The sequence below is a fragment of the Chrysochloris asiatica genome, unplaced genomic scaffold, assembly GCF_000296735.1.
Source record: "Chrysochloris asiatica unplaced genomic scaffold, ChrAsi1.0 scaffold00204, whole genome shotgun sequence".
Lineage (NCBI taxonomy): Eukaryota > Metazoa > Chordata > Mammalia > Afrosoricida > Chrysochloridae > Chrysochloris > Chrysochloris asiatica.
The window spans coordinates 3379746-3402116 of record NW_006408722.1 but is presented as its reverse complement, the minus strand read 5'-3'; the positions used below and the strand labels follow the sequence as shown (position 1 = coordinate 3402116).

Genomic DNA, 22371 nt, shown 5'->3' with positions numbered 1-22371 from the left:
AAAAAAGAAAATCCTATCTAAGGTCACTATGAGTCAGAACTGATGGCACTTAACAGCGATAACTGAAAGGTTGATGGTTCAACCCTACTCAGAGATGCCTTGAAGAAAGGCCTGGTGATCTGCTTATGAGAAATCATAGCCATAAAAAACCCTCTGGAACACAGTTCTGCTTTACAACACATGGCATCACCATGAGTTAGGATTGACTTGTTGGCAACTGGTTAGGAGTCCCTGGATGGTGCAAATGGTTAAGTACTTGATAGGTTGACAGTTCCAATTCACTCAGAGGTGTTTCAGAAGCAAAGTCTAGCAGTCTGCTTTCAAAAGCTTTGAAAACCTTATGGAGCACAACTCAACTACACAACACGTGGGGTTGCCATGAGTGGGAACCAAGTCAACCACAGTTGGTTAGTTGATTGGTACTCATGTCAAAGCTCTCCCCTTTCCCTAGAGGCTTGGAGTGGTAAGGCTGTGTTGGTATGCATGGATTGGGGTGGGGGGAAATACCTGGTTTATATTTTTAAACACAGTCTTCCATTTTTTCTGAGCTTTGTTGTTATTGTTAAGTGCTGTCAAGTTGGTTCCAACTCACAGTGACCTTATTTATGGTTTCCAAGAAGTGGCTGGTGGGTTTGAGCTTTGTTAATAGTCCAGTGCTTATCCAGTAGCACCATACCAGGATGAAGGGGCTGGAGAAAGGCACATCTGCAGGAGTCTGCCCCTGTCCGAGCTGTTCTCTCCCTTCTGCTGCTCCAGCTCACTGTGAAGATGTGGTGTGTCAGGCACAAGGCCCGCTAGGACCAAAGCCCAAGCAGGCATTACCTCACTGATAAGTACAACCCAAGGCGTCTTTCAGCCAAACTGTGGCTGGCAGCATCCATCACTTTGCAGTCCTCTGAAGCGAGGGATTTCTCACAGAGAAAGACGTCCACATCTAGACTGCAGCCTCAAATATCTTCCCATTGCCCTCCTAACTCTAGAAACTGCAGGAATTGGCAGCATCTACTCCTATAACCAAAACCAGTCACCTTGATTTAATTCCTACTCATGGAAATCCCATGTGTGTCCAAGTAAAACTGTTCTTCACAGAGGTTTCAGTGGCTGATTTTTTGAAACTAGATCACCAGACTTTTCTTCTGAGGTACCTCTGGGTGAGCTCAAATGACCAACCTTTCAGCTAGCAGCCAAGGACTCCCGTACATCTGGGAGATAAGGGACTCCAGGAGGTGGAGCTTGTCCCTGTCCCCTGGCTACATCATCTCTGTCACCCTCCTTCTCTTCTCTTGCCCTTCTCAGTGAGCACACAGAAGGGGACAAGGTGTTAGCTTCTTCTCCTTGAAGACTTCCCCAGCCCACCCCACCCAGCATTATAAGCAATTAACTTGACTTTCCTCTCTCTAACTTGGGGAGGGAGACCCATCAGGCACCTGTCCTCCCTTCCTCTGCTATCACAAACATTGTCTCTTCTTAAAGGTTACCTCCTCTATAACCCCTCCCCCATCCTTTTATATTATATAGATCATGGGGCCATTTCAAGTCTTCAAAGTCTTTTGGGGTGACTGACTCCAAGATAAGGATACATTGAAGTTAGAATGCACACCTTTTGTTCTCAACTGTGGGTTCCAATTGCCAGTTCTAGGGAAGACATATTCATTCTACTGCTACATGGAATTTCTCAACATATGTGCAGTTCAAATAGTAGTATAGCAGATTCTAAAGATCATGGATATATGTTCATTTTGTAAGGGTTTATTATGTAAGAGTTCATAACTTCCTTGGTTAAAATTTTTCCTTATTTCTCCAGTAGCCCTAAGTCTGAATCCCTGGAAGCATACTAACCTCCTGTTTTATCTGATTTCTTAATTGCAGGTTTAAGATGCTTAATGATGAAAACTCTAGCCACCTCTTGTACTTTAATTGTGCTCTCAGGTGGTTTGCTCTGAGAATGGACATCCTCATGAACATTGTTACCTTTATTGTGGCCTTGTTGGTGACCCTGAGTTTCTCCTCAATCAGTGCTTCATCCAAAGGGTTGTCACTGTCTTATATCATCCAGGTAACACTTGGTGAAGGTTGGGCTTGGCTTGAAGGCTTTGGCATAATGAGTATATCAGGGAGGAAGCTGTTGCATGGCTGTTACAGAAATCCCAACTCAAATGGGTTTAAACATAAAGAGAATAGGATAGACATCATGAAAACTTCTAGAAATGTGTGAGTTTCAGGCATAGCTTGTTCAAGGCTCCGATTTCATTTCTTAATGGTGCTCTTGGCTTTGTCCTGATCCTGTGATGGCTTCATTCTTAAGTAGACTTCACTCATGGTTATACAGTGGTTGCCAGAAGCTTCTAGGGGCTACAACAGGAAGCAAACTTCACTCTTATTGCACTAATTTATATAGTTTACATAAACTAAATAGTGTTTTGATGGAATTATGGTGGTTGGTTTAAGCCAAGAAGTAGAGTTACGTAGTCATCCCCACCCCCAATTTGTACAACTGCTCCACAATGGGGAAAGTGGAATGAATGTTGAAGAGATAGCCATCAAGCCCATGACAAATCATTTCTGACTTCTTTTTGTTTATGCTTTTGAATTATAATAATAAGCAAACACATGGCATTTATTATACTTCAGGCACTGTGCTAAGGCTTTTATCTAAATTAATTCATTTAATTCTTACAACAACTCTTATGTGATTGTTATTGTTGTTAAGTGCTGTTGACTTGGTTCCAACCCATAGCAGCCCTGTATGGGGTTTCCGAGGAGCATCTGGAGAGCTTGAACTGCCAACTTTACGGTTCAAAGCAACTTTGCAGTCCAGCACATTAACCCACAGTGACACACACCAGGACTGCCATTTACAGATTTCCTCATTTTACAGATGATGAAACTGAGGCACACAGCAATAATCTCATGAGCAAACTCTATATTGGTTGCCTTCTCTTCCCTGCCTCATTTTTCCCACCGTCTACTGGTACTTTCTGGCTTCACTGCCTATTTTATTTTCCCAGGACCACACAACTGTTGACATGAAACAACAAAAATGTGTTCTTACAGTTCTGGAGGTTAGAAGTATGAAATCAGGGTGTTGGCTGGGGTCATATGAGAGTTTGAAGGTCGTATGAGAATCTTTACCTTGCCTTTTCCAGCTTGTGCCTACAGCAACCCTGGGTATTCCTTGACTTGCAGATGCATGGATACTCCATTTTCTGCTTCTGTCTTTACATCTCCTTTTCCTTATTTCTCCTCTCCTCTTTTATTAAAACACTGGATTAGGTAATTGGATTTAGGGCTCACCTAGGTAATACCAGGAGCTCTGGTGATGGATTTGGTTACACATAGCGCTGCTAACTAAAAAGTTGCTGTTTTGAACCCACCAGCCACTCTGCAGGAGAAAGATGAGGCAGTCTGCTCTTGTAAAGATCTACAGCCTCAGAAGCCCAACAGGGCAGTTCCGCTCTGTCCTCTCGGGTTGCTGTGAGTAAGGATTGACTAGAGTAGTGGGTGGGCAGATCATCCAGGATGATCTTATCACAAAGTCTGTAACTTAGTCCCATTTGCAAAGACTGCTTCTCCAACCAAGGCTACATTCACAGGTTCCAGGAATATGGATGTAGGCATCGCTTTTTTTTTGGCAGAGGGGTGGGTGAGAGGGGAATGGGGAGGGAGCACCATTCAGCCCCAACATTGTCCTAATAAACTGCTTGATCTCAGGGCTGGCTTCTGGGGGATCCCAGTCTGAGGCTTGGTTTTCTCATTTCGGAGGCAATTGGTAGGGTTTGATGGTATTCTTATGGTCCAGTTCTGGGGATCTGTGCTTCAGTTGCTTCTTAGCTGTGGGTGAGGCAGAGGGGAGGGTGCAGAGGTGCAGGGCCCACCAGGTGGCAGCAAGGGGCCAACACCCAGCAGTTCGGCAACTCCTTGAAGAGTTCCTGTCTGACCACAGTTCCCTGCTGCTCAAAGGAGGAGGTGTGTGATCAAGTGGTACTCCGGTGAGATGATTCTCACCATCTGGAGTGCCAGGAAAAATGCAATTATCATTTGTTTCTAAATACAAAGGAAGTGTTTGAAGGCAAAACATCCTAATAGGAATAGCTTTACTTTGGGAAGCTTGGCTAGGATGCACGCCTCCTGTATCTGTGGATCTGAGGGAGGCAGGGCAGTTGAGATTCACAGCAGCTACCCATTGAGCCTATGTGTGTCAGAGTAGAAGTGTGCCCCATAGAGTTTTCAGTGGTTTTGATTTCAGCAGTAGATCGCTAGGCCTTTCCTCGGAGATGCCTCTGAGGGGACATAAATTGGCAGAGTGGTAAACTGTTTGTACCACCTTGTGACTCAGAAAGGAGAATGTTGTTGTTAAGTGCTGTTGAATCAGTTCAGATTCATAGTGACCCTGTGTAGAGTTTTAAAGGAGCAGCAGGTGAGTTTGAACTGTTGACCTTGTGGTTCAAACTGACTTTGCAGTACAGTGCTTTATCCTACAGCCTCACAGCATGAGTCCTGGAAAGGGGAATGTTGTTGTTAAATGCCATCGAGTCAGTTGGGACTCATGGCAACCCTGTGCAGGGTTTCCTAGGAGTGGCTGGTGAGTTTGAACCACCAACCTTGAGGTTCAAACCAACCTTACAGTCCAGTGCTTTATCCCACAGTACAACACCAGGATTCTGGAAAGGGGAATTTGGTGTTGTTGTTATGTGCCATGGAGTCAGTTCCGACTCATAGTGACCCTGTACAGGGTTTCTGAGGCTGTAAATCTTTACAGGAGCAGAAAGCCTCGTGTTTCTCCTGCAGAACAGCTGGTAGTTTCGAACTGCTGACCCTGAGGTTAGCAGCCCAATTTGTAACCACTATGCTACCAGAGGGGAATAGTGGAGCCCAAACAAGGAAAGGGTGTAATTGTGGCTGTTTGTTCCTTTAATGTAGCTAAGTGGACTGCTCCAAGTGTGTGTGCGAACAGGAACGGAGACCCAAGCCAAGTTCACCTCCGTGGAGCTGCTTAGGGAATACATTTTGGTAAGAAATTAGACCATGACAGAGGAGGGTGAAGTTACCTATGGCAGCACTTATGCAAAATATTTAAGTTTTTATATGGGAAAGGATCTTTTAAGAAAAAAATGTGACTATGTCACTCTTCTTAAAAATCTTTCACATGACCATCTGAAGTCCTTGATATTAAACATTAGATTATTTTTAAAAACAAATTTTCCTCACGGGCAGTTTCTGAACACAGAAAAGACAATTCAGTGGTTAACTTTGGTTTCTAAAAATTAATGGTTGGCTTATTGAAACTGTAAACTTTAATGAAGTCTAATTCTTCTTAAAAAGCTCTTATGGGCCTCATGAATATAGATGCAAAAATTCTCAACAAAATCTTAGCAAACAGAATTCAACAACACATCAAAAAAATAATACATCATGACCAAGTGGGATTCATACAGGGATGCAAGGATGGTTCATCATTAGGAAAGCAATCAATGTAATCCACCATATAAATAAGAAAAAGGAAAAGAACCACATGATCATATTGATTGATGCAGAAAAGGCATTTGACAAAATCAAACATTCATTCCTGATAAAAACACTCAATACAGTAGGAATTAAAGGGAAATTTCTCAACATAATTACGAGCACATATACAAAACCAACAGCTTACATCACTCTCAATGGAGAGAAATTGAAAGCCTTTCCCTTGTGAACAGGTACCAGAAAAAGATGCCCTTTGTCACCACTCCTATTCAATATTGTTTTGGAAATCATAGCCAGAGCTATAAGACAAGATAGGGACATTAAAGGCATCCAAATTGGAAAAGAGGAAGTGAAACTCTCTCTATTTGCAGATGATATGATCCTATATGTTGTTGTTGTTGTTAGGTGCCATCGAGTCAGAACCGACTCATAGTGACCCCATGCACAGCAGAACAAAACAATGTCCGATCCTGGGCCAACCTCACTACCGCTGCCACACCTGACGCCATCAATGATGCCACCTGGCTGATCCATCTCATTTGGGTTCTTCCTCTTTTTCTCGGACCCTCCACCTTACCCAGCATGACATCCTTCTCCAGAGACTGTTCTCTCTGGACAATGTGTCCAAAGTAGGAGAGATGAAGCTTAGCCATCTTGACCTCCAAGGAGCACTCTGGTTGCACTTCTTCCAAAACAGATCTATTGGTTCTTTTGGCAGTCCACAGCACTTTCAGTATTCTCCTCCAACACCACAACTCAAAGGCATCGATTCTTCTACGATATTCCTTCACTGTCCAGCTTTCGCATCCATATGAGGTTATTGAAAATACCATGGCTTGGGTCAGGCGCACCTTAGTCCTCAAGCTGACATCTCTGCTCTTCAGATCCTGTACGTAGAAAACGCCAAACACTCAACAGAAAAAACCACTGGAAACCATTGGAAGATTCAGCAAAGTGGCAAGGACAAGATCAACATACAAAAATCAGTTGGATTCCTCTATGAGAGGAATGAGAGTACTGAAAAGGAAATTAGGAAAGCAATACTATTTACGATAGTCACCCAAAGGGTGAAATATTTAGGAATAAATGTAACCGGAGAAACAAAAGACCTATTCAAAGAAAACTACAAAACACTACTACAAGAAACCAAAAGAGTCTTACAAAAATGGAAGACTATACCATGCTCCTGGATAGGAAGACTAAACATTGTGAAAATGTCAATACTACCCAAAGCAATCTACACATAAAACATAATCCCAACCCAGATTCCAATGGCATTCTTTAGAGAGATGGAAAAAACAATGACAAACTTTATATGGAAAGGAAAGAGACCCAGGATAAGCAAAACACTGCTTAAGAAGAAGAACAAAGTTGGAAGCCTTTCACTCCCTGATTTCAAAATATACTATATGGCTACAGTGGTCAAAACAACCTGGTACTGGTACAATGAAAAGCACACAGATCAATAGAACAAAATTGAGAATCTAGAAATTAACCCATCCACATGTCAACTCATCTTTGACAAAGGGTCGAAGTATATTGAGTGGGGAAGACATAGTCTCTTCAACAGATGGTGCTGGCTGATCTGGAAATTGATATGCAGAAGATTGAAACAAAACCATATCTCATGCCATATACAAAAAACAACTTAGCATGGATTAAAGACCTAAATATGAATCCCAGAATTATAAAAGTCATCAATGACAAAATAGGAACAAATTTCAGGTCTCTAATATAGGGTACACATAGACTGCCAAACATTATAAAAACTACACAAAAGAAAAGAAAATAGATGATTTGGGCAGTCTAAAAATTAGAAACTTGTGTGCATCAAAGGATTTCACAAAAAGAGTAAAAAGGGAGCCCACAGAATGGGCAAAAATCTTTTGCAATAATATATCAGACAAGGGACTAATTTCTAAAATCTGTAGAAAACTACAACACCTCTACAAGAAAAAGACAAGTAACCCAGTTAAAAAATGGGCACAGGACATGAACAGACACTTCACCAAGGAGGAGATCCAGGCAGCCAATAAACATATGAAGAAATGTTCATGATCACTAGCCATTAGAAAGATGCAAATCTTCTAATGAATTATCAACAATGAAATATCATCTCACAACAGCAATAATAGTAAAGTTCAAAAATGCAGAGGACAATAAGTGTTGGTGAGGATGTAGAGAGACTGGGACTCTCCTACATTGCTGGTGGGGATGAAAAATGGTCCAATCACTGTGGAAAACAGTATGGTGCTTCCTCAGAAGGTTGGAAATAGAAATACCTTTTGATCCAGCAATTCTTATGGTGTGTATTCACAAGAAATATGAGCTAAAACACAAGTAGATATATACACACCAATGGTCATAGCAGCACTATTCACAACAGCAAAAAGATGGAGACAGCCTAAGTGCCCATCAATGGAAGAATGGATAAATAAACCTTGGCACATACACACAATGGAATATTATGCTACCTTGAAGAATAACAAGGAAGCTGCAAGCCACCACATAACATGGATGAATCTTAAGGACATTATGCTGTGTGAAATTAGTCAGCAAATATTGTATAAGACCATTATTGTAAAAGCTTAAGAAAAGATACTCATACTAAAAGGGGGGAAAACCCCCACTTTGTTGGTTACCGGTGGGGGTGGGGTGGGAACTTTGGGGAAGGTGGATGGAGGTGATGGTAGAGCACAGGGTAGGGGGCAGACACATCAGAGTTCAGGTGTTGGGGAGGGCAAACACAAAAAGGAGGGGGTGGAAGAACAAGGTAGATAGGGAAACACTGAGACAAGTTTGCATGGGCTAAATGGGATAGAGGTATACAGTGATGCATGCGCAAACTTGGAACAACAGGGCTCTGTGATACAGGGATCTAGGCATAGTATGAAGAGGGAAATAATACTAAGATGCTTGACTGTCTTATGAATAGTGGTTTCCCTTGCATACTATTGTAAAATGGACACCTGAGTGGGATAGAAAGGAATGTCGGGAAACATGATTATAAGAAAGCTTGTAAGCCCATCTTCAGCATATAGCTGACTGGAATACCTAAAAGGGGTTCTAGAACTTGCCCAGTGAAATAGGCTTATTGCGGAGCCTTTGCAGTATATAGGACTTAGGTGTAATCCTAAGCCCCATCCAGAACCTTCTGAGGTGGAACATTCCCACTAGAAAGGACAAGCAGATCAGCCTGGAACAGCTACAGCAACAGAAGATACACCTTCAAAGAATTATCAGAAAGAAAATCCCCAAAACAAAAATAGCAGGATGATTGGCTACTATAAGAATAAACAAGTTATTTGCTGGGAAGCCATCAAGGCAAGCAATCAAGTCCCTTCAGAACAAACACCCCTCTAATACTGAAACTCAAAGGGAACACATAAGCAGGCATGTAAGCTTTGCTGGTGACCACATTGGTCTACTGGTGAGTGGAAGAGGAGGAAAGCCAGCAATGTAGAAATGGGCTGAGTTCAACCACATTTCATAGACTCCTGTTGACCTGGAGATGAGAGAGAGAAGAGGAAGGGCTAGTTGGTCCAAAGTGAGGTGAGACCTGGGGACATTTGAGCCCATAAACAAGGACATAGCCACGGAGGGCCAGAACTGAGAATGAGGCATCCAGCTGATATGAAATGAGGGGAGATGCACAAGAACACCTGAACTTGCAGATAGTACCCATTGGGCCTAGCCTTGATGGCTTGATAATCAGAACTCAACTAGAGGAAGATTGAAAAAACAATCAAACAATTTTTGATAAAGGAAATGAGTATAAATTGCTACAATTTGATGAACTTAACCTATACTCATGGATGTAGTAGCTCAGAATATTAGTAGAGATAGTAAGAGTCTTCACATCAAGGATCAATGTTATCCCCTCTGGATACAGGGTAGATAGGGATGGGCAACTTAGGCATTGGTACCTAAAATGAGGGGTGATAAAGGCATGAAGTGACTGACTTACAAGGTTTCAAGAGGATATTTGGTTTAAAAGTGGGTGGGGGAAGATAGAATCCTCATTGATAAGTTTTCATCTTGTCTAGATGAGTCTGGTGAAAAGAGATGGGGATAAGAATCTTATGATTCAACAATGAGTAATTGTTATTATGACTAATTGCAACTGTCATAATGGTAAAGGTAGAAGTTTTGTAACAAAAATGGGGGAATAGTTAATCTTGCAGTCCAGAAACAGAGGACCCTAGGACCATCAAGGGAGAAGAGCACAAGCAGGACTCTATCCAGAGAAGCAGTGACACTTGAGATGGAGGCAGAGATGGGGACATGGAGAGAGGGAGTAGCTGAGGACTCTAGAGATTCATGGAAAGAGAGGGTCTGAGAGCTGGTGGCTAGGAGGCAGGCTTGCAGAATGTGCCCTTTGCTGATTTAAATTATTATGTATGCCTGATTTTTTTTTTTATTTTTAAAGAGCTAAAATGAATAGAAAACAACAACAACAACAAAAAAAAACAAAAAAAAACTGTTAACTGATGGCACATGGAGGGGATAATAATCATTGTAATGAAACAAAGTATATGATTTGTTGAATGTAAAATTGATGATGTGTCCTGTAAACTTTCACTCAATTCACAATAAAACTTTAAACAAAATAAAATTCTTATGGTCAGCTCACATGTCCTGCTAGTGTTTGAAATGTAGTCTAGCCAATTACTTTTAAGGACCTTTGAATAATGTTTTACTCCACTTACAAACTTAATTAAACACTTTCAAACAATTTAAACTATATTTAAAATTTTTATACATTGAATTTTCTTTATGAGTTAATCTGATTTAACATACAGATCTTCCTATGGTTATATAAATTGAATAAAGTAAACTTACAAATATGATGAGCTTTACATTCACATACATGTTACATTGCTGTACATACACATTAAGCTTTTAACTTAGAATCATGTTTAAATCAATTGTTCAATTATGCATTTTAAATAAAAATCACAGTCCCAAATTCTGTATTGCATGTACTTAAAACACACATGCAGACTCCTTAAACTCCTAGTAAAACATTACTGTGTGGTCTCATTTCTCTTAAATATTGTTAATTCTTAGTTCTAAATCTTCTAAGAGTTAAAAATTCTCACTCTTTAGGGATGCAATTTTTTTTCTCTCTCAGCTAATTGAGGTTGCTTATTGACAAGAGATTTGAGCTGACAGCTGCCCTATTTCTTGTCACTAATAAGGGCTTCATCAAAACTTAAGAGGGGGGCTTGGTATTGTATCCCAGCGAAGCTAGCACAGTTGTTGGTTAGATTTTGCCTTTCTTGGGTTTCAGTAAATTTAAAAGCCTTTTCCATGGAGCTGTAAACACCTCGAAGAAGTCCTGATAGCATAGTGGGTTAGACGTTGGACTTCTAACGACGATTCCAGCAGTTTGGAGCCATCAACCACTCTGCAGGAGAAAGAGGATGCTTTCTGCTCCCATCAAAGACGTACAGTCTCAGAAACCCTACACAGGGTCACTGTGAGTTGGAATGGACTCAGTGGTAGTGGGTATAAAGACCTCTCGACTTGACATTCTACATTCTTGTCATCTTCCTACTTCTAGCACCATGATGATTCTTTGTTGGTGTTATTAATTACTGTCAAGTTGGCCTCTGACACAAAGCAACCTTATACACAATGGACTGTAGTGATCATGGGTTTTCATTGATGGCCAAGCATTTCCTTCTAATTCATCTTAGACTGAAAGTTCCACTGAAACCTGTTCAGCATCAACAACATGCAAGCCTCCACTGACAGATAGGTAGTGGCTGCTTGTAAGATGCATTGACCAGGCATTGAACCTAGGTCTTCTGAATGGAAGTCAAGAATTCTTCAACAGAATCACCAGTGACTTTTTTTTTTTTTAATTGTGAATCATTGAATTCTGCAATCTGAAGACTCAGTATGAAGTGTCACCCAACTTCAGGGCCACACTGCAGCCATTGCCCAGGTCCACCAGAGGCTTAGTGTGACCTGTGCCTTGCCTATTTTTCTAAGTCATCCATCCCGCTCTTTACAAAGCTCCAACCACACCACTTTCTTTTTCTTGGTCCAGTCATACAAGCTTGTCTTAAGTATCAGAGTTTTTACAGTTCAGAAGCTGTAATGTTAGGACCCAACAGTCTTCTTTACATCTAATACAATACGATGTTTTATTCATTTCTGAAAATATTGGTGTTTATTATGTGACTTCCCACTGGTATGTGTGAATCTTCCTGATTATAGGGTCCTGATTGGCCTAGTCTACCACCAGTGGACTCCAGAGCCTAGAATTGTGTGAATAAATGAGATGAATGGAAAAGTGAATAACTATTCATCTATCATACATCATTCTGCTTTTCAGACCTGTGTTCCTGAATGCACTCACCCCCCCACAGTGGAGGCCTGTCCTAAGGACTGGCCCAGCCAAGGGGAGATAACCTTCAAAGACTATCATATGAGATACAGAGACAACACTCCCCTTGTTCTCGATGGACTGAATCTGAACATCCAAAGTGGACAGACGGTTGGCATTGTTGGAAGAACAGGTTCCGGTGAGGACAAGCTCTGGTTTTGTTTTGGTTTATTTTATTTGAGTTTCCACTGGATGTGCTCATTAAGTTCCACCAGAGGGTGATTTATATGTATTGTGGATTGGTTGCTTTATTTTGTTTTGTTTTTCCCTCTCAAATCTCTTTACTGTAAATTAGGATTTCAGGTTGAATGGGTGTGTAGCATTGGAAGCAAATACACATCAGTTTTTGAATTAATTAAATGAGAATCATTCTTGTTCAACGAGGCCCAGAGGATAAGTAGTGTACCAATGGCCCTGCAGTGTGGGCAGGTTAAGTGCATCAGGGCTGCCAGTCGCTGCCAGTATAGGAGAAATGCCTATCTGCACAGCCTGCACACAGAACCATTGCCATTGCATTAAAAATCCCCTTAATTAAATGCCTGGATATGATGGAAGTACAAGCTGATACTTAATTTGTCATTTTTGCTTTTATTGTTCCCAGGAAAGTCATCATTAGGAATGGCCTTGTTTCGTCTGGCAGAGCCAGCCAGTGGTACCATTTTCATTGATGAGGTGGATATTTGCACCATCGGTTTGGAAGACCTCAGAACCAAGCTGACTGTGATCCCCCAGGATCCTGTCCTGTTTGTAGGTACAGTAAGGTAGCTGTTTTTTTTTTTTTTTTTTTTTTTTTTATCATTGTGCATTCCTATTTGTGATAGTGAACACAGACAGATCAGGAGCTTTGTGAAGCCCCCAAGGCCTGACTGGCCTGGGGCTGCTCTCTCTGAGGGAAGCAGTGTCCTGAGGTGCTTACAAGCACTACTAGTTCCTATTTCTGAAAAAAATCCCCAGGAAGAACTAGGGAACAGGGCCCTGAACATTACTTGTCTTTTATAAATTACATTTTCAATAAATGATAAGCAAGATGCTTACATGTGGACTAAACAGATGTCCTGGTTTGCCCAGAAGAACCCTGGCTTACCCCTGTGCCCCAGCATCCATCTGGTTTTTCAGTGACTACTCTCAAAAGTGCCCTCTTTGCACAATAAACAAATGACTGTCCTACTTATGTAGTCACCTACATTAATTCATGACCATTAAGAAGTGAACAGTTCATGTGCTTGGCTACTAACCAAAAGGTTGGCTGTTCTAGTCCACCAAGAGGCACCTTGAAAGAAAGGCCTGGCTATCTGATTTCTAAAGATCAGCTACTGAAAACCCTAATGGAGCACAGCTTAATTCTGACATATGGGATTGAGGTTAGAGTCAACACAAGGGCAACTAGTTGAGGAGTGCATAGCATAGAGACTGCGAAAGAATGACAAGAAAAACAGAGTTGCAACTTTTAGGGGCTCAAGATCTGAGGTCAGGATACAAGGGCAAAACCACAGGGTCAATTGAAACTTGAAAATCCTATCAGAAAATGCTACCCTGGAATTCAGCCTAGAGTTTTCCAGTCAATCCAGTGCAGCAGCTGTAATGTTAGGGACCTTTCTCTCACTAAGTACCAGACAAGGTAGGGGGAGCTCTATTTAGAAAATCATGTCTGGGAACATACATTCTACATGGTGAAATTCTAGAATCTCACTCTGCACGCTCACCCTTGGAGCAACCCTGGAATTGGAGATAGAGCTCTTGTATCTCACCAGATCCCTCTGAGGGTGGAGGGAATGAAGTGGCACATTGACTCATTCTCTTTCCTTTCTCTATGCCAAGAGCAAAAGGGGAGGAATTGGGTCAGCTAAAATCCACTGGAGGCATTGAGCTCAGTGGTAGAACCCTCCCCTTCCACAGGGAGACCTGGTTTGATGTCTAGCCAGTGCACCTCATGCCAATGACTTCCTTTGCTTACCTGAATGATGCCAGTGTACCACCCTTCTGCCAGTGGAAGTGGGCACATTGATGTGATGCTAAACTAGTTTCAGAGGAAATTCCAGAACTAATATAGAATAGGAAGAAAGGTCTAGTGATCTAATTTCAAAAGTTAGCTAATGAAAACCCTATGAATCAGAATCCTTATCCTGCTAAGCATGAGGTCATCATGAGTTGGAGGTCAACTTGAGCAGCTAACAACAACAGTTTACTGTGCTGCACATGGTAATGGAAAGGCCCAGATGAACCTTCCTGGGTGCCTAGCTCAGTGTTACCTCTTGGCAGCATTGTCCATGGCCCTGTCTGCCTCCTGGTTTCTGCTTGGTGATAGGGTTGACACAACTTTTGAAACTGTAGGACCAGTAGATACTTGCCTTCGCTACAGTCTACAATCTCCCCAACTTCTCACCCTCAGAAATCCAGCTCCCTCTCTTTTCCATCATTGCAGGTACAACTTGGATCCCTTTGAGAATCACAGTGATGAGATGCTCTGGCTGGTTCTAGAGAGAACATTCATGAGAGACACAGTACGTTTCTGGGGCTGTACAGGATGAATCAGCTTGCCAGAAGTAGTGCTAGATACTTGGCCTAGGTTTTCATTCTGCAAGCACCTGGCCTAGTAGGTTTGACCAAGTGTGCTGTGGGTACCACATACGTCAGTTAATGATATCCTATTTACTCCATATTATGCAAAGCAGCAATGCTGTTATTGTTGATGTGCACTGTTGAGCCAGTTTCAACTCATAGTCATCCTGTATAGGGTTGCCAGGAGCTGCTGATGAGCTTGAGCCGCCGATTTTGTGGTTCAAGCCGACTTTGCAGTCCAGTGCATTAACCCGCAGTGCCACACCAACAGATAACACTAATTAGGCTTCTGAGATGATACAGCTGAGACCTCTACACTAATCATCTCACAGGATCCTTATTAGAACCATTTGTGGTTGGTGCTGTCACCCCAATTTTGTTGTTGTTGTTGTTAAGCACCGTGGAGTCAGTTCCAACTCATAGTGACCCTGCACAGGGTTTCTGAGGCTGTAAATCTTTAGGGGAGCAGAAAGCCTCATCTTTCTCCTGTGGAACGGCTGGTAGTTTTGAACTGCTGACCTTGAGGTTAGCAGCCCGATTCCTAACCACTACGTTACCAGAGCTCTGATAGCGTAGTGGTTTCTACACCACCCCAATTTTAGAGACGTAGAAATACAGAAATACAGACTTAGGGCAGGGAAGTAACTTATCCAGGCTAGTGAGGGGCAGATTGGAGACTTGAATCAACAGGTGGGAGTGGTCTATTATTCTTCCAGTGGCCTCATTTGCTTACCTAAATGCCACAAAATGGTGAAAGGTGTGGCATGTTGCAGGAATGGCAAGCATGGGCTAGTTTGAGTATACCGAACCAGCTGTGAAATTGGACCCTGTACTGTGAGAACCTCAGTTCCAGCTGGGGTCAGCAGATGAGCACTTCCCCTCTGCATCCCACAGGAAGTGTTTTCCCAGGACTTGACACCAGAGTGAGCAGCTTCCAAAGCCACTTTGATTTGTTGGGTTCACAAGTCTTAGCCTTCCTTTGTCCCCAGAAAACTTTCCCATCCCATCAGTATTCTATCCGTGGAAATAGGGATCCTGAAAGTCATTTGCACTTGTTTGTGTGTCCTCTTGGAGCCATATGTGCATGATTTGTACTCCTTGACGAGGTGTCTATGGGGTTCTATGAATCATGCTGTGATTTTAAATTATTACTGTCTGCCTACTCCCTGGTCTTTCCCTGGTGCCTGTTTGCAATATTGAAATGATTGTTGTTTGCATTTTATTTTTTCACAGTAAAATAAAGCAAGCTGATAAATGCAAGAGAAAGAGGCAATCAATATAGGCGATGCAGGACAATTTTATAGATCATCAGCATCAATGTGGTGTTTTCTGTGTTTTATAGATAATGAAACTCCCCGAAAAATTACAGGCAGAAGTCACAGAAAATGGAGAAAACTTCTCAGTAGGGGAACGTCAGCTGCTTTGTATGGCTCGAGCACTGCTCCGTAATTCAAAAGTAAGGAACCAGCACAGAAAATGGATTGTTCAAATTTTGGATATTTCCCGCAGCGCCACTCCATCCAGGGGGTAGAACCATGTGGTTGTCTTTCAGAAAAGAGAGAGCAATTGGGCCATTTAAAAACCGATCACTTTTTCTTTAAGACAAAGTGGTGAGGGGTAAAAATTGAAAAATAACAGCCATTTACAGCAATGGCACCTCCTTCCCCTGAACCCCCCTTGGGAGATCTTGCTTCGGTATTCTTTCTGTTCACCTAAGTAGTTTGAGTTTGAAAGATTTGCCTTTTGACTTTTAACTTTGTCCCTGAACAATCATGAGGCCTGATAAACAGTACCCAGGACTCTGAAGAAGGCCATCAGGATGCCAGGGTACGTGAATTGTGAAATTTATATGGATTTTTCTTAGTAACTTACCCATCCTTGCTTACTGGTTTTTTGGAAAGGATTGATGTCACTTTGAAAGCTTCATTCTCTGAATCTTCATGGGATGTGTAACCCATTGTATGTGCTCTAGGCCTGGCAAATCAGGGGAAAGGTAACCAGCATGTGTTCAGTGCCTACAGGGAGCATTGGTGGTGCAGTAGGTTAGGCATTGGGCTACTAGCTGTAGCCACTCTGAGAGTGAAAGATGAGACTGTTAGCTCCCATAAAGATTTACAGTCTTGGAAAATCTATATGGGGTTGCTTTAAGTCACAGCTGACTTGATGGCAGTGGGTTTGGTTTTCTTGGATCTATGGCTCCATGTACTTTAAATAGGTTAGCTGTTGTCTTTGATAACTTATGCTCATAACAAAGCATGACCCTCCTTTACAGTTGAGAAAACAGGGGCCTGGAAAGTAAGAGTCAAACAGAGATTGGGGTTGATATCAAGTCCTCTGAATTATAAATCAGCATTATGGTAGGCCACCACTTATCTGTCAGTTTGTCATACTGTGGTGGCTTGTGAGTTGCTGTGATTCTAGAAGCTATGCCACAGGTATTTTAAATACCAGCAGGGTCACCCACAGTGGACAGGTTTAAGATGAGCTTCAAGACGAAGACAGACTAGGAAGAAAGAGAGGCAAACTTCTTCTGAATACTTAGTCACTGAAAACCTTATGAATAGCAGATAAACTCTGTCAGATATAGTGCCAGAAAATGAGCCCCTCAGGTTGGAAGGCATTAAAATGCAACTGGGGAAATGCTGCCTCTTCAAAGTTGAGTTGACAGTGATGATAGAGTAAAGCCCCTTGGAGTAAAGGCCTCAGGACCTTCATTTGCTAATGGGACACAACTCAAAATGATAAGAAATAGCTGTAAACATCCATTAATAATCAGAACATGGACTGTATGAAGTATGAATCTGGGAAAATTGAAAGTTGTCAAAAATGAAATGGAATGCATAAACATTGCTATCTTAGGCATTAGTGAGCTGAAATGGACTGGTATTGGCCATTTTGAATCTGACAGCCACGTGGTTTACTATGCTGGGAATGATGAATTGAAGAGGAATCGTGCTGCATTCATCATCAAAAAGAAATATCCAAATCAGTCATGAGGTACAACACTGTCTGTGATAGGATAATATCCATGTGCCTACAGGGAGGACCAGTTAACACCACTGTTATTCAAATTTACTCACCAATCCCTAAAGCCAGTGAGGATGAAATAGAAGAATTCTACCAACTTCTTCAATGTGAAATTGATCAAATATGCAATCAAGATGTATCGATCATTACTGGTGATTGGATGCAAAGGTTGGAAACAAAGAGGAAGGCTCAGTCATTGGAAAATGTGACCTTGGTGATAGAAATGATGCTGGAGATCGCATGGTAGAATTATGCAAAAGCAATGATTTGTTCATTTCAAATACCTTCTTTAGACAGCATAAAAGACAGTTATACACAGGGACATCACCAGATGGAATACACAGAAATTGAATTGACTACATCTGTGGAAAGAGATGGTGGAAGAGTTCCATATCATCAGCCAAAACAAGGCCAGGGGCAGATTGTGGAACAGACCATCAATTACTCCTATGCAAATTCAGACTGGAGCTGAAGAAAATGAAAATAACCCCATGAAAACCAAAATATGACAGTGAATATTTCCCACCTGAATTTAGAGATCATCTGAAGAAGAGATTTGATACATTAAACACTAAAGATTGAAGACCAGAAGAGTTGTGGGATGACATCAAGAACATCATACAGGAAGAAAGCAAAAAGTAATTAAGAAGACAAGAAAGAAGGAAAAGATCAAAATGAATAACAGAAGAGACACTGAAACTTGCTCTCCAGCATAGAGATGCTAAAGCAAATAGAAGAAATGAGGAGGTCCAAGAGCTGAACAGAAAAAATCAAAGGTCAGCTCAAGAAGACAAAGTTAAATATTACAACAAAATGTGCAAAGATCTGGAGTCAGAAAACCAAAAGGGAAGAACAGGCTCAGCATTTCTCAAGCTAGGGGAACTGAAACAAAAATTTAAGCCTTGACTTTTGTTATTGAAGGATTCTTTGGGGAAATTACTGAATGATGCAGAAAGCATCAAGAGAAGATGGAAGGAATACACAGAGTCACTGTACCAAAAAGAAATGGTTGATGTTGAACCACTTCAAGAGGTAGCATATGATCAAGAGGCAATGATAATGAAGGAAGAAGTCCAAGGTACATTGAAGGAATTGACAAAGAACAAGGCACCAGTAATTAATGGAATACAAATGGAAATCTTCCAAGAAAGTGAGATGGCACAGGAGGCACTCACTCATCTCTGCCAAGAAATTTGGAAGACAACTATCTGGCCAACTAGATTGGAAGCGATCCATATTTGTGCCCATTCCAAAGAGAGGTGACCCAGTGGAATGCAGAAATCATCAGACACTATCTCTGATATCCCATGTGAGTGAAGTTTTACTAAAGGTAATACAGAAATGGCTGCAACCATACATTGACAGAGAACTTCCAGAGGTTCAAGCCAGGTTCAGAAGAGGCCATGGAATTAGGGATATCATTGCTGATATCCTATGGATCTTGGCTGAAAGTAGAGAATACCAAAAAGATGTTTACCTGTGCTTTATTGACTACTCAAAGGCTTTCAATTGTGTGGATCATGACAAGCTATGACAACATTGTGAAGTATGAGTATTCTGGAACACTTAACTGTGCTCATGAGGAATCTGTACATGGACCAACAGGCAGTTGTTCGAACAGAACATGGGAACACTGAATGTTTTAAAATTAGGGAAGGTGTGCGACAGGGTTGTATTCTTTCACCATACTTATTCAACCTGTATGCTGAGCAAATAATCCAAGAACCTGGGTTGTATGAAGAAAAATGTGGCATCAGGATTGGAGGAAAACTCATTGACAACCTGTGATATGCAGATGATACAATCTTGCTTACTGAAAGTGAGGAGGACGTAAAAGACTAATGATGATCAAAGATCACAGCCTTCAGTATGAATTGCATCTCATTGTAAAGAAAACAAAAATCCTCACCACTGGACCAATGAACAACATTGAAATTGTCAAGGACTTCATTCTTCTAGGATCAACCATCAACATGCAAGGAAGCAGCAGTCAAGAAATCAAACGACGTATTACATTAGGCAAATCTGCACAAGACGTTTTTTAATTATTTAAGATTTATTGTGATTTGAGTGATAGTTTACATGGGGGAACATCAGGGTTTTTTTATTTTAATTTTTTTCTTTAAGTTTTTATTGTAGATTAAGTGTAAATTTACAGGGCAGATCTTCATCAGTTTTACATTCAACAAATCATACACAATAATTGCATTCCTCTCCATGTACCATCAGTTAACAGTATTTCTCTCTATTCTCTTTAACTCTTAAAAAACAAAAACAAAAAAAACACTCAGGCATATATAATAACTTATAACCACCAAAGTACACATTCTGCATGTCTGCCTCCTGATTGCCAGATCTTAGTCCCTCTCGTCCCAGGTCTAGAGTCCTCTGTCTCATTTAGCCCATGCAAACCTGTCTCAGTGCTCCCCTGTCTATCTTGTTCTTCACCCTCCCCCTTCTTGTGTATCGCCCTCCCCAACACTGGAATTATGATGTTTCTGACCCCTACCCTGTGTTATACTGTCACCTTCCTCAACCTCCCCAACTCTCCCCTCCCCACTGGTAACCAACAAAGATTCCCCCCTCCCCCCTTTTAGTTTGGGTATATTTTCTTAAACTTTTACAATAATGGCCTTATGCAGTATGTGTCCTTTTGTGACTGACTAATTTCACTCAGCATAATGTCCTCATGTTTCATCCATGTTACGAGACGACTTGACCAGCTTCCTTGTTATTCTTCAAGGGAGCATAATATTCCATTATGTACCAAGGTTTGTTTATCTGATCTTCCATTGATGGGCACTTAGGCTGTCTCCATCTTTTTGCTATAGTGAAGAGTGCTGCTATGAACATTGGTGTGCATTTATCTACTTGTGTTATGGCTCATGTTTCTTGTGGATATATACCAAGTAGAGGAATTGCTGGATCACATGATATTTCTGTTACCAAGTTTCTGAAGAAGTGTCATAGTGTTTTCCAGAGTGGTTGGACCATTTTGCATCCCCCCATTTAGATTTTTGACCTCCAGAACTGTAACAATATGCCAAATCCACATAAGATTATTAGAAACCTGCCATAGAAGGAAAATGCAAATATTTTCCAGTAATAGAGAGTGATATAAAAGGATAAGAATGCACTCTGCCTAAGGTGGGAAACCTGTGAGACCCAGAAAAACACAGTCCTGTCGAGTTCTGGGTCTCAAAGTTTTCACTGCAAATTCATGTTGATTTACGTCACTAAATGAGTGATGATTTGTTACAGCAGCAGTAGGAACCTAATAAAAGTGCCATTTTGATAACCTCTCGCTATTATGGTGACTCATATTAGGACAGTAAATAAAGCCTGTGCACTGCTTCTTCCTATAAGTTTATAGGGTTAGAATAAACCATCTAAAAAGAGGAGTACAAAAACATAACCTTGTTCTTCCAGCAAGTCTCTTTAAGGGAAGTGAAAGTGATATAGTGTGACTATTATTTTGCTGTGTTTTTCCTAACTTCTTGAGATGGATGCTTTATTCATTACTTTTCAGCCTTTCTTCTTTTAAAATAAACCAACAAACCAAACCATCGAGTAGATACTGACTCATAGCAACCTTATCGATCAAAGTATAACTGCTTTGTAGGGTTTCCAAGGCTGTAATCTGTAAGGAATCCTGGTGTGGTGCTATGGGATAATGCACTGGGCCACAAGATGGATTTGAACTGCAAGGTCAGTGGTTCAAATTTACCAGCTATTCTTTGGAAACCCTAGACAGAGTTGCTATGAGTCAGAACTGACTTGAAGGCATTTAGCAATAATAGCAATCTGTAAAGAAGCACACTGCCACATCTTTCTCCCATGAAGCATTTGGTGGATTCAGACCACTGACTTTTTGGTTACCAGATTAGTACTTTCACCACTGTACCACCAGGGCTCCTTTCTCTTCAAATAGACGCAGCTAAAGCTATAAATTTCCCTCTAGCTACTGCTTTGGCTTGATGTGACTTTTGCATTTCTTCCTCAACAGATCATCCTCCTTGATGAAGCCACTGCCTCCATGGACTCAAAAACAGACACCCTTGTTCAGAGCACCATCAAGGATGCCTTCAAAGGCTGCACAGTGTTGACTATTGCCCACCGCTTAAACACAGTTCTCAACTGTGACCGCGTTCTGGTCATGGAAAATGGGAAGGTGAAGGACTATCTCTGGACTTCCCCTCCCCTTCCCAAAACATGGTTTGGGCTTTATTATGGTGGGTGGACAATTTCTGACAACCTCAGTTCTTCTTCTCGTTTAGGTGGCTGAGTTTGACAAGCCTGAAGTCCTTGCGGAGAATCCAGATTCTGCATTTGCAATGTTATTAGCAGCAGAAAACAAAATCCGATCGTAATGGTCCCTGTGGGGGTCATGTCACATGCTTTTTGAGAAGGATGTGTCTGATGAGTAGGTTGAGTCTACAGGAGGAAGGCTGTCATCTCAACAGGAAGCCCTGACCCACCCTCCTTCCCAGCCCGTGAAGCCCAGGCTGAGCTGGGGCTGAGACGGTTTTCCTTAGTAGGCCTAGGCCACACCACTTCATCTCTTGGGAGACTTGGAGTTGGTTCTGAATGGCAAATTGGGGCAGAAAAAGCAAGTAGACTTAAAACTGCCCCTTTATTCCTAAAACTCTAAGGGTCTCAACCAGTACCATTTCAATGCCTTTTCAAAAAAAGAATGGGAAAATGCCTGAAAATAGGATTTGTAAAGGTTTCCTTGCCTTGTGAGAGTATCAGGGCAGTTTTCTTTACCTTTACTCCTATTCACTTTTATCTTGCTGTGTGACAAGCAGTAATTACACAGATCTGTAGCATGACAGATGAATAGATGAATTACAATACTTGGTCACACATACACATATATATGTACATATATTTGATCATATTGTATATTGCATTTGATCTATTAG

At 41.4% G+C, this 22371-nt stretch overlaps 1 protein-coding gene across 1 annotated transcript in view; it reads left to right on the top strand.

Annotated features, from left to right (window-relative positions):
- Positions 1-21816, top strand: part of ABCC12 (ATP-binding cassette, sub-family C (CFTR/MRP), member 12) — a 96014-nt gene extending 74198 nt beyond the window's left edge. Inside the window, exons 22-29 of the mRNA XM_006872577.1 lie at positions 1870-2056; positions 4921-5010; positions 11810-11999; positions 12462-12621; positions 14283-14361; positions 15762-15875; positions 21453-21617; positions 21724-21816. Of these exons, the coding sequence (XP_006872639.1) occupies positions 1870-2056; positions 4921-5010; positions 11810-11999; positions 12462-12621; positions 14283-14361; positions 15762-15875; positions 21453-21617; positions 21724-21816 (1078 nt within the window). The remainder of the gene's footprint in view (positions 1-1869; positions 2057-4920; positions 5011-11809; positions 12000-12461; positions 12622-14282; positions 14362-15761; positions 15876-21452; positions 21618-21723) is intronic.
- Positions 21817-22371: the final 555 nt, after the last annotated feature.